The 14,609-nt window shown below is 28.6% G+C and overlaps 8 protein-coding genes across 8 annotated transcripts; 2 read left to right on the plus strand and 6 right to left on the minus strand.

Moving 5' to 3' along the window:
- Positions 1-119: 119 nt before the first annotated feature.
- Positions 120-2,654, plus strand: HRK1 (putative serine/threonine protein kinase HRK1; the record flags this gene model as incomplete). Its single annotated transcript, XM_004178670.1, has 1 exon — positions 120-2,654. The coding sequence occupies one exon, from the start codon at positions 120-122 to the stop codon at positions 2,652-2,654; it is 2,535 nt and encodes an 844-aa protein (XP_004178718.1).
- Positions 2,655-3,968: 1,314 nt separating this feature from the next.
- Positions 3,969-5,099, minus strand: PNT1 (Pnt1p; the record flags this gene model as incomplete). The annotated part of the gene is made up of 1 exon (XM_004178671.1): positions 3,969-5,099. The coding sequence occupies one exon, from the start codon at positions 5,097-5,099 to the stop codon at positions 3,969-3,971; it is 1,131 nt and encodes a 376-aa protein (XP_004178719.1).
- A 648-nt stretch (positions 5,100-5,747) lies between these two features.
- RBL2 (Rbl2p) lies at positions 5,748-6,077 on the minus strand (the record flags this gene model as incomplete). Its single annotated transcript, XM_004178672.1, has 1 exon — positions 5,748-6,077. One exon carries the CDS (start codon positions 6,075-6,077, stop codon positions 5,748-5,750), a length of 330 nt encoding a protein of 109 aa, XP_004178720.1.
- Positions 6,078-6,600: 523 nt separating this feature from the next.
- On the minus strand, positions 6,601-8,496 carry DSE3 (Dse3p; the record flags this gene model as incomplete). Its single annotated transcript, XM_004178673.1, has 1 exon — positions 6,601-8,496. The coding sequence occupies one exon, from the start codon at positions 8,494-8,496 to the stop codon at positions 6,601-6,603; it is 1,896 nt and encodes a 631-aa protein (XP_004178721.1).
- A 1,129-nt stretch (positions 8,497-9,625) lies between these two features.
- Positions 9,626-10,687, plus strand: RPN8 (proteasome regulatory particle lid subunit RPN8; the record flags this gene model as incomplete). The annotated part of the gene is made up of 1 exon (XM_004178674.1): positions 9,626-10,687. One exon carries the CDS (start codon positions 9,626-9,628, stop codon positions 10,685-10,687), a length of 1,062 nt encoding a protein of 353 aa, XP_004178722.1.
- Positions 10,688-11,020: 333 nt separating this feature from the next.
- On the minus strand, positions 11,021-11,713 carry HNT3 (DNA 5'-adenosine monophosphate hydrolase; the record flags this gene model as incomplete). The annotated part of the gene is made up of 1 exon (XM_004178675.1): positions 11,021-11,713. One exon carries the CDS (start codon positions 11,711-11,713, stop codon positions 11,021-11,023), a length of 693 nt encoding a protein of 230 aa, XP_004178723.1.
- A 571-nt stretch (positions 11,714-12,284) lies between these two features.
- On the minus strand, positions 12,285-13,208 carry MRPL40 (mitochondrial 54S ribosomal protein uL24m MRPL40; the record flags this gene model as incomplete). Its single annotated transcript, XM_004178676.1, has 1 exon — positions 12,285-13,208. One exon carries the CDS (start codon positions 13,206-13,208, stop codon positions 12,285-12,287), a length of 924 nt encoding a protein of 307 aa, XP_004178724.1.
- Positions 13,209-13,821: 613 nt separating this feature from the next.
- CDC31 (centrin) lies at positions 13,822-14,325 on the minus strand (the record flags this gene model as incomplete). Its single annotated transcript, XM_004178677.1, has 1 exon — positions 13,822-14,325. One exon carries the CDS (start codon positions 14,323-14,325, stop codon positions 13,822-13,824), a length of 504 nt encoding a protein of 167 aa, XP_004178725.1.
- Positions 14,326-14,609: the final 284 nt, after the last annotated feature.

A 14,609-nucleotide genomic window follows, 5' to 3' on the forward strand; every position in this document is an offset into this window, starting at 1 on the left:
AAAAATAAAAATTAGAAATAAAATTTGAAATAGAAATAATAATATAGTATAGTTTAATATAGTATAAAAAAAAAGAAAAATTAATAAATAATAAATAAATAATACTTCATCACGCAACAATGCCCAGATTGCTTTCCAGAAATCTGTTCAGTAGTGATAAGGATAAGGAAAGACCATCTCATGGCCATTCCCAGCAGACAGAAGGTGCCGCCCATAATATCCATGCTGGTTCTTCTCCAAACAACTTACATAGCCATCCGACCAATGGTTCGTTGAATCCTCCACATGCTAATAGTCCGTTGATCAGATCTTCCAAATCGTTCCTGAATTTCATCAATAGAGGGCCTAGCAATGATTCTTTGAAAAGTGAAAAGTCCGATGACTCAATTCATAAACATCCTAATAATAATAATATGGGCCATTCGGTAAATGCTGGTGGTAATGGTGGTACTTCTAGGATCAATACCAATGCCAATAACTCAAACAACAATTCTGCATTCAATGGTATCTTGTCGCAGGAATCAATGTCTCCAACTTCTCCTAGACCTAGTCATTCAATGGCAGAATTGAAAAGGTTTTTCAGACCTTCGGTACCCAAAAAGTTGAATATGACATCGATACATAACCCGAATATGCAGGGTCCTGGTAACACGGGAGCAGCAACAGCAACAGCAACTTCGCCGTTGACTCATCATGTTCCTGTACATGCATCTGCCAACCATGCTGCCTCTTCTTCTACAAGTTTGGCTACAAACGCATCTGCTACTAGATCTAGAAATGCTTCTTCAGCCACACTGAGTAGTATGTCTGCAGCTCATCATCAAAATCATCATGGTCATACTCAATCTGCCATCCCTCCATCATCGGATTCTACTTTATCTTTATCAAATAAGATTAACATCTACCATGATGATTCGATCTTGGCTCAGAAATACGGGAAACTGGGTAAACTGCTAGGTTCAGGGGCTGGTGGGTCTGTCAAGATCTTGACAAGACCTTCAGATGGTGCTGTGTTTGCTGTCAAAGAATTTAGACCAAGAAAACATAATGAATCAGTCAAAGATTATGCCAAAAAATGTACTGCAGAATTCTTGATTGGTTCCACATTACATCATCCAAATATCGTGGAGACTATGGATATTTTTTCAGATTCCAAACAGAACAAATACTATGAAGTTATGGAATATTGTCCTGTTGATTTCTTCGCAGTGGTCATGACGGGCAAAATGTCTCGTGGTGAAATTAATTGTTGTTTAAAACAATTGACCAAGGGGGTCAAATATTTACATTCCAAAGGGTTGGCTCATAGAGATTTGAAGTTGGATAACTGTGTCATGAATGATAAAGGTATTTTGAAATTGATCGATTTTGGTTCCACCGTGGTTTTCAGATACCCTTTTGAAACCCAAACTACAATGGCTCATGGTATCGTAGGTTCAGATCCTTACTTAGCTCCAGAAGTCTTGACCTCTACGAAAAGTTATGATCCTCAATTTGTGGATGTTTGGTCCATTGGTATCATCTATTGTTGTATGATGTTGAAAAGATTCCCTTGGAAAGTACCTAGAAGAGATACTGATGAAAATTTCAAATTATTTTGTCTTGAAGATGATATGCCACACGATTATGAAAAATCAGCAAGAGATCATGAAATATTATTGAAAGAAAGAAGAGATCAAAGAAAAAAAGGTGAATCTCATTTACATAATGCTCCTCATGTGGCAACACCTGCACAAACACCTATCTCACCACATGCTCCAGCACAATCATCAATTGTACAAAATAAAATAGAAGATATAATAGACGGTCCAACTCCACAACATTCTGCAGAACATCCAGATGTAAATAATAATACCAATAATGTTAATACTAATACTGTAATGACAACTCCAGTTCATCCAATTGAACATAATAATACTGAGACTACTGCCACTCAAACACCTGGAAATAGCTTTGTTAATACGAATGCCATTGCTGAAATTAAGATAGAAAACGATAAGGAAAATATAGATATAAATTCAACTCATCAGAAACCAAACTCATCAGATATACAAGGTAATAATAATATGGGAACTCCAAAGATAACAACAGATAATCATCATATTTATGATGATAACGCTGGAAACAATTACAATAATAAGTCCAATAATCTAAACAGTAACACTCCAACTATTACTGATAATAATAATAACGATAATCACAGCACACATCATAATCACGAGAGTCAAAACATTCATAACATTAATAATAATACTGCAAATATCCATCATAACAATTCTTCAAATGCCCACCATAATAGTTCTTCAAATGCCCATCATAATAATGAAGATGTCAAGAGTGTTGTTACTACAGATTCAAAAGTTAGTCATGCTACTAAAACAAAACAAGATAATCAACCTCATCATAAGAGAGTCATCCATGGCCCTTATAGATTGCTAAGATTATTGCCACATGCTTCAAGACCAATCATGTCAAGAATATTACAAGTAGATCCAAAGAAAAGAGCTACGTTGGATGATATGCTTAACGATGAATGGTTCCAATCTATAGATTGTTGTACAATGGATCAAAGAAAGCATATAATTAGAGCAGAAGGCCACCATCATACTGTTGTAAAAGAAATCAACAACCAAATGCAAACCTACAAGATCTAAACATTCACCTAATATATAATACTCTGGATGATTAGATCTCATAAGTCTGTGTTTGACTAGTGATACCTTTTATTTATTACGATACAAATCTAATAAACGATAAACTATTCTCTTTAATTTTTCCTTCTAATGACATTTTTTTTGTTTGATTTAAAATTATTAAATTGAAATGCCAAGCTTTTTTTTCCAGAAAAAAAATTGTCTTTTCATTTTGTATTTTCAATCATTATCAACCCCCCCCCCCCCTTTTTTTTTTTTCTAATTGAATGAAATAATATTATTCTTTATAATGAATTCTTACCCAATTCTTACTTTTTCTTTTTTAACTTTCCGTTTTCTTATTTATTACTTTAAATTTTCCTTTAGTTCCTTTTTTTTTTTCTGTTTTCTAATATTATTCATTCAAATTATTTCTGGTTAAATTTTTAATTGAAAATAATAATGCATCAATAATCGCAGCATTTATACTCATACCACTTGGGTTTTGCGAATTATTCCCTCATACAAGTATTACAAAACAAACTTAGTTTATATTCTTCTCAAATAGTTGTTTGCTTTGTTGAAGAATTATTTTATTTCCTAATATTACAATTATAATAATTACCATGTACTAATAATCACAATATTGATAATAATTTCAATTTCAGTAGTAATAATGATATTTTACAATCATTCTCCAAATATAGTATTTGTTCTTCTGTTATTTTCAAAAAGAATACAAACAGGGAAAATAATAATAATAATACACTACTAAATAAATCTCAGTCATTTATTTTATTTTCATTTATTTTATTTTATTTTTTTTTTTAATTTTAATTTTTTTTTCAATTGGATAACTTATTCCCAATGCTGCACACATTTATCTTCATTTCACCTTGCCTATTTTTTCATATTTATTTTATTTTTTTTTATCATTTCTTCCTCATTATTTTTTCATGAACTGTTTTGTTATTCTTCCCAGTATTTTATTTTTTTTTATTTGTACTCTATTATTCTCTCAAGTATTATTATTATTTATATAATACTAAAAAATACTCTATAAAAACTAAAAAAAAATATTAAAAAAAGCCATCAACACTTGAACCACATTAAAGTTGAATATGTAAATATTTCATCATACCTTATTTTTTTTTTAAATCAATTCCATTATATAATTTATTTATCTTAAAACGTTCTATCAACTCTTAAACGATTATTCATATTCTCTCTCCTCTGTATTTTGAGAATATGTAATGGTAAAACAACATATAGTTTTTCCCAATTAATGGTTATTATTTAAAGAATATATAGTTTATTTAAATATTGTTTCTTAATTTATAGAAGGTGGATATTAGAAAATGTATCATTATTTACAAGTTGTTGTGATACAGTACCTCTATTTTCAAGTAAGTTCATATTGGCAGCCCCCCATTTTTCAGAATGTAAAAATTGTGTACCATTTATCCCTATACAATCATCATATATATATGATAGATATATAATCAATCTTAATAATAAAATTTCTCTCTCTGATTGATCATTAACCATTTTATTGATATCTTCATCATACTCATATAATTGTCTCTCCAAAATTTCTTGAGCTAGTTCTCTATATGTCAATCTCGTTATCGAATTTTTTTCTTCAAATAAATTTGGTTTCAATATATTTTCTAACAATATTCTATCGTTTAAATAAATATATTGATAGAATTCATTTAAAGACTTTTCTTGAAATTTTTTATTGTTTTGAAATTTAGAGTAAATGAATAATTTAACTTTTGAAGCTGTAGAGTTCCTTAATTTCAATTTAAGTTCATTTGTTGATAAAGAAAATGGGGAATTATATTCAAGGCTATTTTCGATCATTTTTTTAGTTTTATTCTTAGCTTGAAACTTATTTCTTTGTAATATTAAAGAATTGGATATTTTTTTGTATCCACCAGGAGAAAGACAATTATGTGGTGCAATATTAGGCCAAATATAACAAAGTAAAGCGGTAATTTCTTCAAATATGAATGCAATTAGTGCAAATCTAGGTAATTTCCAAACTTGATTTCTTCTATAATATTCCACCAATTGTTTCCTAGTGATTGGAATATGAGAAGTAATCGGCTTACCATTTGAAGTATCTTTACCATTATTATTCTCTAAATGGGTATTTCTAACCTTAATATCTTGAAATTCAACATACTTGTATAATTCAGTAATAGGAGATGATGAGTTTTTCAAATCTATTGAAGTTAATTTATTAATTTCCATTTTAAAGTTTTTAGAATTCTTATAAATATTATAAGTTTCTTGGATGCCTGTTTTATAATACTTTACAATGTATACACCCAATCTAAATATTTTAACAATCGGCTTTCTCCATCTACCAATCTTAGGATCTGATTCAACCTTCGCATAAATTGATTGTTTAGGAAATAAAGTCATTGGTAAAGATCTTTGTGAATTTAGCTTCAACATACTACCACATTCATCCTTTTTTTTTTGGAAAGTATATCGTATTGCTCATCAGATATTAACTGCAACTGTCCAGTCTTATAACAGGTGATAAGATCCTTCAACAATTTATTCGACTCTAATGAGTTGTTAAAAGATTCTTTTGTTGATATAGAAATATATGCGTTCTCCCTTGGTTGTATTGAATATAATCTGCATTGATGTTGGGGTAATAATATTCGATGAGCCAAAACGTTTGCATTCATTTTATTAATCTAAAGAAAAAAAATAGCTCAGTTATAGAGTTGTTTGTATGTAAGCTAGCATCTTTTTACCCTTAAAAGACGTTAGTTTAAAAATGTAAATACCAAAATATAATAAGCATTAATAAAAAAATCATGGTTATGAAAAAATCAAAATAAAAAAGAAAAAATTTGAAAAGAAGTTTTCAAACTAGAATTAATAAGAATAGAATAGTAAAAGTAATATTAAATATTTGCTAATTGGGAGGTTTCTAGATTAATGGTATATATTTTATATAACTTAATTTATAAGAGGTATTTTATAGAGATGAATCAGACACTTCAATGACAAAAGAAAGGATATTTAAAGCAGAAAAAAACAGTGGTAGAGGCAGTAGAATAAAAAAAGCATTTTTTATCGCATTGCTGTCTAAGCAGAAATCTTAGTAGACAATAATTCATTTGCTTTAATAACGATTTCTTTAGCCTCAGTCAAATCTTCAGTGCCTTCGTAAGATTCCATATATTCGTTCAAATTTTCTTTAAATTGTTCAATTTTTTTGTATAAACTTGGTAGCAATCTTTCAGTATCTTGTTGAACTTCAATTTGTTTTTTTAGATCATAAGGATCAACCTCAGAATCATTCTTTAATTTTTCAACATGTTCAGTTTGTTCTTTTAATTCTTGCTTGTAATAAGTTTCTTCCTTAATTAATCTTTGCAAAGCTTTAACTTTAATTTGTAAAGAGGTAGGTGTCATTACTGAATTTAACTTATTGTTTTTTGATCTTCAATATCTAATTTTCTTTTTTTTTTCTTTATTTCTGAATGTATTATTTCTTAATGTACTTATTTTATTAAGATGATCTGTTTTTTTGGCGTTTATGATTTAGTAACTAACCATTTGAAGTGATCAAATCTCGCATCGAAATGTCACAAATCAAACTAATTTCGGAAATAAATAAGATCACTTTGAATGTAACCTATGTGATTTATTTATTGAATAGAATGCTAATCAATAGCACTATTGCCTAAAATTATTAGATGATATTATTTTATATTAGAACTATATACCGATAAACAAGATACTAACAAATGCTTTAATTAATGCAAGAATATAAATAATTGTTTTACAATTATTTCAAAAAAAAAATGAATGTAAAGGTAAAACTAAAACTGGATGTAAGAAAATGAATGTAAAAAGTTGAAAACGAATGTAAAAATGATTTCTAAGGAAGCTATTTCTTTAAGTTTTAAAATAATCCTCTAATTTAGAGTTTTTATCATATCTCACTATATACACTGCTGGAATTGTCATTCATATTAAGAAGCTCTATGTTATCAATAGGTGAAGAAAATCTAGCCTTGGAATCCAAACGAACACTCGGTGGATCTTCCTTAACTGATGCAATAGTATATAGTTGTTCACCAAACTCTTCTTTTTTTTGTTCTTGTTCAATAATGTTGAAATCTTCTTCGTCTTTATCACTTTCATCGTCATAATCAAGATACATCACTTTTGGTTTTATTTGAATTTGTTGGACCAATTTTTTTTGGTAGGTGTGGTCTGGAGATATATTTACATTGACTGGAGAAACTAACGATTTTCTATAATTTAATGATTTTTTACGATTGATAGAAGGGTGGGTAATATGTATGGGTCTATCGTTATCATTACTACTAGATACCCCACTATTTTTTCTTAAAGGAACTGGTGCAATAATGCCTTTATTTTTTCTTAAACTCATCATTCTTCCAATAGTAGAATTAGGATATGGGAATTCTGAAGCTGTACAAAATGATGCCTCACTCACTGGACTTTCCCAACTAGGCACACGAGATAATTCGTTTGTAAATGAACCAGAATCTGATTCTGATGAAGAATTTTCCGGAGTACTTAATAAATCTTCTAGATTTGCTGAAGGAAGTGATGGTTTGGAGAAATGCGAAGCATTTGAAGGAATGGAAAAAGTGTCACTTCTTGGAGAATAATTCATATTCTTTTGGCTCTTTATTGGTGTAGAAAAGCCATTGAAATTACTCAATATTTTTTGGGCAGGGAAGCTAAAATCATTGTTAGAATTATCAGCATTGTTCTTATTAGCTGGGCTTGGTTGGCTCTTGTTAACTGAACATTTTTGTTTTTTATTAACCAATATTTCCAAGACTCTTGAAATTTCTTCATTTTTTACACTTGGCATATAGTTGTTTGCTATTTCACCATCTGCCAAGCTATTTAAGCTTTGAGTTTCTGGCCCGTATGCCATTAATATTTCTTCTAACAATATTTCTGATTGCCTTTTTTCTTCATGCAAATCATCAAGACTATGCGATCTATGCAAATGCTTTTGAATACTTTCCTTAGTCAAAATTTGGGTATCAGTAAGGTTAATAGATAGGAAACTATTACTTTTGTTATTTGTAATGTTCTTTTGAATTTCATTTAGAACATTATTTTCAATATTGTCTGAAACACTGTTAATAAAGTCAAGATTGTTATTTGATACTTGAACGTTATAAATAATTGGATTTGATTCGAAAAATTTTTGACGATCTTCCTTTTCCTCTTTTAGATACGATGCTGAAGTATCAATAACTGGGAAGTTTGATTGTGGCACACTTGAAACAAAGGAAAAAGTATCAGAATCAACATCTTCATTATGTGTGACATTTGATGGTTCATTTGTGACATTCAAATAATCCATTGCTTTTTTCTGTTGAGCCAATTCCTTAACAGGGGTTTCCTCTACATCTTCGACAGTTTCAGCTAATTCTGGTAATGGTGGGAATTTTGGCCTTCTTGTTAAAGAAGATATAGGTTGGGAATTTATATACATTTCTGGAGAACCAGGAGTTGGTGAATGCTCTTCTTTAACATGCTCAGATCTTGACTTGAAATCATGTAAAAACAATTCTGGTACTGATGATAGTCTTTTTTTGATCCTAATGGTTCCTCCAAACCTCTTGGAAAATTTATGAAGCGATTTCTTATGTTGAGATTTATTATTAAGAGGAGTGACTACTGAATCGTGAGATTCATTTAATTTGATACTACTGGAACATGGGCTTGGTACAAACACGGGTAATCGGTCAAGATCTTTGCTTGTCACGGTCAAAGAAGAAGGTCTAATGAAATCTTTGTTTCTATCTATACGCTGACCCAAAAATTTTCTTGGCATGATTCCAAATAGTTATGTTGGAACTATTATTATCAAATATGATTCAAACTAAAATATACAAAAAAAATATAATAAAACCAAGCTAAATGATATTGAAAGAAAAAAAAAAATTTTTTTTAATGTAAATATTTGGATGATAGTTTATTAGTCTCTTTAAAAATGATTTCTATTTTACAGGAAAAGATTTACCAAAAGTTAATGATCAAGAATTTTATCCTATATTCCCACTTCAATACATCATGGATATTATATACCCAGCCAGCTCATTTTAACGACACTCAATATCGTCATCCTTGCTACCAAACTACTACTACCCCTCAAATCAAAAAATAGAAGATCTGATGGCATTGATAAAACAAAAGTAGACTTTCTATTTGATAAAACCCAGCATATCCCCTCTCATTACTGATTAGGTTATACTATTAATAAACTAATAAATATTATTAATTTGTGACATGCTGGTTCTTTTTAAATGGCTGGTTTAATATGCGATTTTTTAAAAAAAATAGCAAAATAGAAAAAAATATACGTAAAACATATCAGAACTAGGAAGGAAAACGTAATAAAGTAAAAGTATCAATATTCGAACTTATGCTAATCATACCAATATATTAGGACTACTATACTGAGTTTTAAATTACGAACAATTTTTTTTTAAGTTATCAATTCTTGAAACAAAACAAAACATAGTTTACATAAAATCTGAACTCTTTACACTTCCAATTGTAGAGCCGTTCTTTTACTAAAGAAAGCTATATACTCCGTAACAAGTCATTGAATACAATATTCATCATACAACTAGTAATTGGAATCTCTGGTGTTGGCATGTTCTTATTCTTTTAATTTGTATTTTATAAAGGCTATTTTGTTATATCTCTCTTATAATTGTGACGTTTTTTTCTAAATTACCCGGCCAGTGGCAAAATGAAAAGGGAAGATCTTAACTATGTATGAAACATTATTAGCTTTAATTTTTAAGATATTATTACTATTATTATGTATTAAAACATTTCAAGAAAGGATAACTCATCCATTTGAAAGACTCAATTGGACCAGTACCATAATTATAGTGGCTTAAATAATTGGCAAACTTGTAAGACAAAACAAACAAACAAACAAACAAACAGACATGTATGATAAAGTAACGGTGGCTCCTTTAGTTCTATTATCGGTCCTTGATCATTATCAACGTACAAATACTCCAGAAAATAAAAGATGTGTGGGGATCATACTTGGTGATTCTACTGATGAAACCATCAAAGTTACTAATTCATTTGCATTACCCTTCGAAGAAGATGAAAAGAATTCGGATGTTTGGTTTTTAGATCATAATTATATTGAGAATATGAATGAAATGTTTAAGAAAATTAATGCCAAAGAAAAATTAATTGGTTGGTATCACAGTGGTCCTAAATTAAAATCTTCTGATTTGAAAATTAACGAACTATTTAAGAAATATACTTACAATAATAATCCATTATTATTGATTGTTGATGTGAAACAAAAAAGTTTAGGTTTACCAACAAATGCTTATATGTCAATTGAACAGGTAAAAGATGATGGTACATCCACTGAAAGAACTTTTATTCATTTGCCATGTTCTATCAAAGCTGAAGAAGCAGAAGAAATTGGTGTTGAACATTTATTAAGAGATGTACGTGATCAAGCAGCTGGTGGGCTTTCTATTAGATTGACAAACCAATTGAAATCGTTAAAAAGTTTACAACAAAAATTAAGTGATATAGTTGCTTATTTAAATAAAGTTATCGAGGGAAAATTACCTATTAACCACACTATTTTAGGGAAATTACAAGATGTATTTAATCTATTGCCAAATCTAGGATCACCTGATGATGATGAATTAAAAAATTCTAGCAATTCTACAAATGAAAATGTGGAGAATATAACAAATAATTTACAAAAAGCTTTAACTATTAAAACGAATGATGAACTGATGGTCATATATATCAGTAATTTAGTTAGAGCTATTATTGCATTTGATAATTTAATTGAAAATAAAATACAGAATAAGAAATTACATGAAAAAAATCTCAAGGAAATGGAAACTAAAGATCAAGAAGATATAGATACTGAAAATATAATGATGCTAAGAAAGGAGATGCATCAAAAGATTCTGATAAAAAAGAGATTCCAAGAAAGATGGCCCAAAGAAATAAGAAAATTTGATTGACTTATAACTCAATTTCAATTAACCACAATCTCAATCTCAGTAACATAATATACATCTAGATATAACTAAATGTATGTTTTACTTCATTCCAATAACTCGCATATATCTGTGTGTATGTAGACATGTATATTTTGTATTACAACACTAATAATACTATTAATCATAATAATAGAATAATAATATTTTTAATATATATATTTATATTTAAATATAGTGTGTGAACATTAAAAATCATTTTTTACTTACATAGGTATGCAAAGTCCTTGATATATGTATGGTATTTGAAATTAATAAAAACAAAAAATTCAACTACTAAATAAATATTATTTTCAATTATAATTGTTTAATTGCGAATTGTGGACCAATTCTAATGAAATATTTTTCAAACTCTTGAGTAATATGCTTTTTAAAATCACCAAAATCATCTTTAAAATTATCATGACAATAATTACAAATTAAATGATGATTCCTATTATAATATATTTCTTGTTTCTTTTCATCAAGTGGTGCATGAGCTAATGGTAAATTTTCCCATTTAACGAAAAAATCAGTATTAAATGAATTGAAATGCCTCTTTCTCTTTAATTTTTCATTATTAAAATCTTTTGTTAAAACATGAATATGTAAATTTGACATAGATGGCACAGAATGAATACCCACTTGAATAAAATTTTTGAAAAATAACCTTTTATTGCGAATTTCACCCACAGAATTAAACCAAGGGTTATCACTGATATTGACAGGATTTAATCTATAGAGTTTATTAAATTCATGGAAAATATAATCACTACATATTCTAATGTATTTTTCATATTTTCTTTTAGTTGATGAAGTTAAGGCTATATTAGGGTTATGTAGTGTTAAATCTAAATCTCTTGGTAAGACTAATATATGAAATGATGATTTTGGAAATCCATCATGAACAATACTGGCATGTGAATCATAATAAAGAACTTCTTTTGGGAACCTTTCTGGATGCAAAATATAAGACTCTAGAGCAAATGAAAAAGTATAATCTTTAGTCATTATTGTTAATAATTATCGTTTTATTGAAATAGTTTTATATTGAAGTTGTTATATTATTGAATTTAACTGTTTTATTTTATGCAGCTTAATGAGAAAATTGAAATATAAAAAAGAAACAAAATCATATTGTAATATTTGATAAATTTTGGTGTTTATATACACATAAAATAACCCTTTTAAATTCATCATTATACATTTTTCAATACTGACACATTATTCTTAATGACAAAAATTTGCGTCTTAATTTCTTAAGGTTCGGAGTTTTCTCATTCTTAGAAACGTCTTAAATGAAAAATTTAAGGTAATAAACAACTTTTAATAGATGAAAAAATATAGATATTAAGATAAATAAACTCAAATATTTTTTCAACATTACCCAATTAATAAAGCTAGAGAGTACCAAAAAAATAGAAAAGGGTTTAAGTTAATGATTTTTATATTTTTTTTTTGGTTTAAATAGAATATAATAGATAGATTTATTTACAAAGTTTAACAAAATGCTTATCAGGAGTATCCTTAATATATACTAAATAGACTTAGGTTATGGCTTTTGTTGTTGTTGCTGTTGCTGTTAAAAGTTTTCAAGATGCTTTTTAACCATAGAACCAATTCTTTCAATATCTTCGTCTTGCAATTTAGGTCTTACTAATTTACTCAATTTCTCCTTTTCATCCAAATAAGTTTTCTTTGCCTCTGTTAGTGGCATCTTTGGAGCTACCAATCTAATAATATCTCTTGGACCCAGAGTCTTCTTTTTGTATTTTGAATGGATATTACGGATTGTTGGTATGGCTTGCCTTGGTATTGGTCTTTTGGACAATGAACTAATCCAATAAGATTGTTCACGAGCTACTGTTGGAGAAGTAATCAGATCATAATTATTATTATGAATCATTTCTTGAGTTTCCTCATCCTTTGGTTCAGGACGTGGCCATGGGACAACTAGGTCTGGTCTACCACGAACACAACGACGAGGCATAATTTTACGATAATCTTCATCATAATATGTTCCTCTGAATTCTAGATCTCGTATTGCTACGGTCTTGTATACTTCTTGACCAGTTTTGGGATTTTTAATCGGTAGATCGGCTACCAAACGTAGGCTATTTTGCGTAACTGTTGATGGAAGGGACAGCACATAAGATTTCTGACCTTCCAACCACATCGATTTAGGAATTGCAATCTTACGCGATGGACCTTGTTCGTCTAGCACAAACCCATTAGTATGTTCATCTGTTGACTGGACATGTGCGATATTCCCTTTTTTTGGGCCATCCATAATAAGAACACGATCTCCAGGTAAATACTTCCAATCTTCTGGTGTTTTAAAACGTTCAGATTCAATGGCTATTTCTAATTCAGGACGAAGAAATGATGGCATTCCTTTTAATAGTTTATCAGCATGATGCTTTTGTAGCTGTGCAGGGAGTTCGGTTACATTATTGACTGCTTTAGCAACCCTCCCACCAGCTTTACTCAAATGATTCCAAACCATTTGTTAATTAGGTTCTTAATAATGCTTGTTATGTTTGAAGATTAATTGATTAAATACTGAAATAAACTCACTTATTTTATCTACTAATTGGATATCTTAATAATATTTTATAATTAAATATTACTGTTTTTCCTTTTTTTTTTCGCATATCAATATTTTAGAAAATTTATAATCAAACCTAAAATACTAATGTTAAAACCCTGATAATTAAAAAATGTAATACTTTAGATGATCTTTTATATATAGAAGGGCATAAGAAAAATAATTAGTAATATAGTTTAAAATTATATAGAAGATGTTTGTATAAACTAGGATAAATACAGTTGATAGAAGTAGAATAAAAAAAACATTAATGTACATAGAAGGAAGAGTCTTTAGCTAACTATTATTATATAATGAAGAATAGTTGCAAAATAGTTTTGATAGCATTGTAGTACTAAAACCCATAAAATAAATGATAGACGATTATTAGATAATATTGGAAAAGAGAAAAGAAAAATGAAATATGAGAAATCAACAAAGAGATCGAAAAAAAAAAAAAATACTTGAAAGGAACATTTAAATACTGAAGAACATGAAAGGTGTGTATATGCATATGAGCTAATGAAAATGTTTAGGCATCTCTGCAAATATCTATGAATTCTTGTTCATTAATTTCCCCATCTCCATCCAAATCAAATTCTTCAATCATAGCTCTCATCTCTTCATCTGTTAAATTCTCACCTAATTCATTGGCAACTCTTCTTAAATTTTTTAAACTAATTTTCCCTGTGTTATCATCATCAAACAATTTGAATGCTCTCTTAATTTCTTCTAATGGATCTCTTTGCAAAATCTTTTGTCCAACAACAAAGAAAAAGTCATTATAATCTATCAATCGACGCCCGGTTTTATCGTAGTCATCTAATATTCTTAACACTTCTTGCTTACTCAGATTGAAACCAAGAGCCCTAAATGCTACTTTCAATTCATGATAATCTAAAAGACCATCTTCGTTTAAATCAAATACTGCAAATACTTCATAAATTTCTTGTCTTTGTTCTTCTAATAGATGTTTTTTTAAATTATCCAAGTCAGTTTGATCATCAACAACTCTTTTATTTCTGTTATTATTCATATTGATAATTGATAATTGATAATAATAATTGGATATTAGAATGCAGGAGTAATTATTTTATAAAACTGAGAATTAGAATAATATAAATTTATTTTTTTATTATTATTACTTTAATTATTATTTCTATTACTATATAATTGTTTTTATTTCTTTTGCTTCTTACTTTTAAATTCGGAAAGAAGAATCCAATACATCTATACACCACATACAAAAAGTAATAACAATAATAATAAAAACAAATCAATGCACTAAAAAAAGATTAGTCCAAATATATGAGTTATTTA

Source organism: Henningerozyma blattae, chromosome 2 (genome assembly GCF_000315915.1).
Source record: "Henningerozyma blattae CBS 6284 chromosome 2, complete genome".
Classification (NCBI taxonomy): domain Eukaryota; kingdom Fungi; phylum Ascomycota; class Saccharomycetes; order Saccharomycetales; family Saccharomycetaceae; genus Henningerozyma; species Henningerozyma blattae.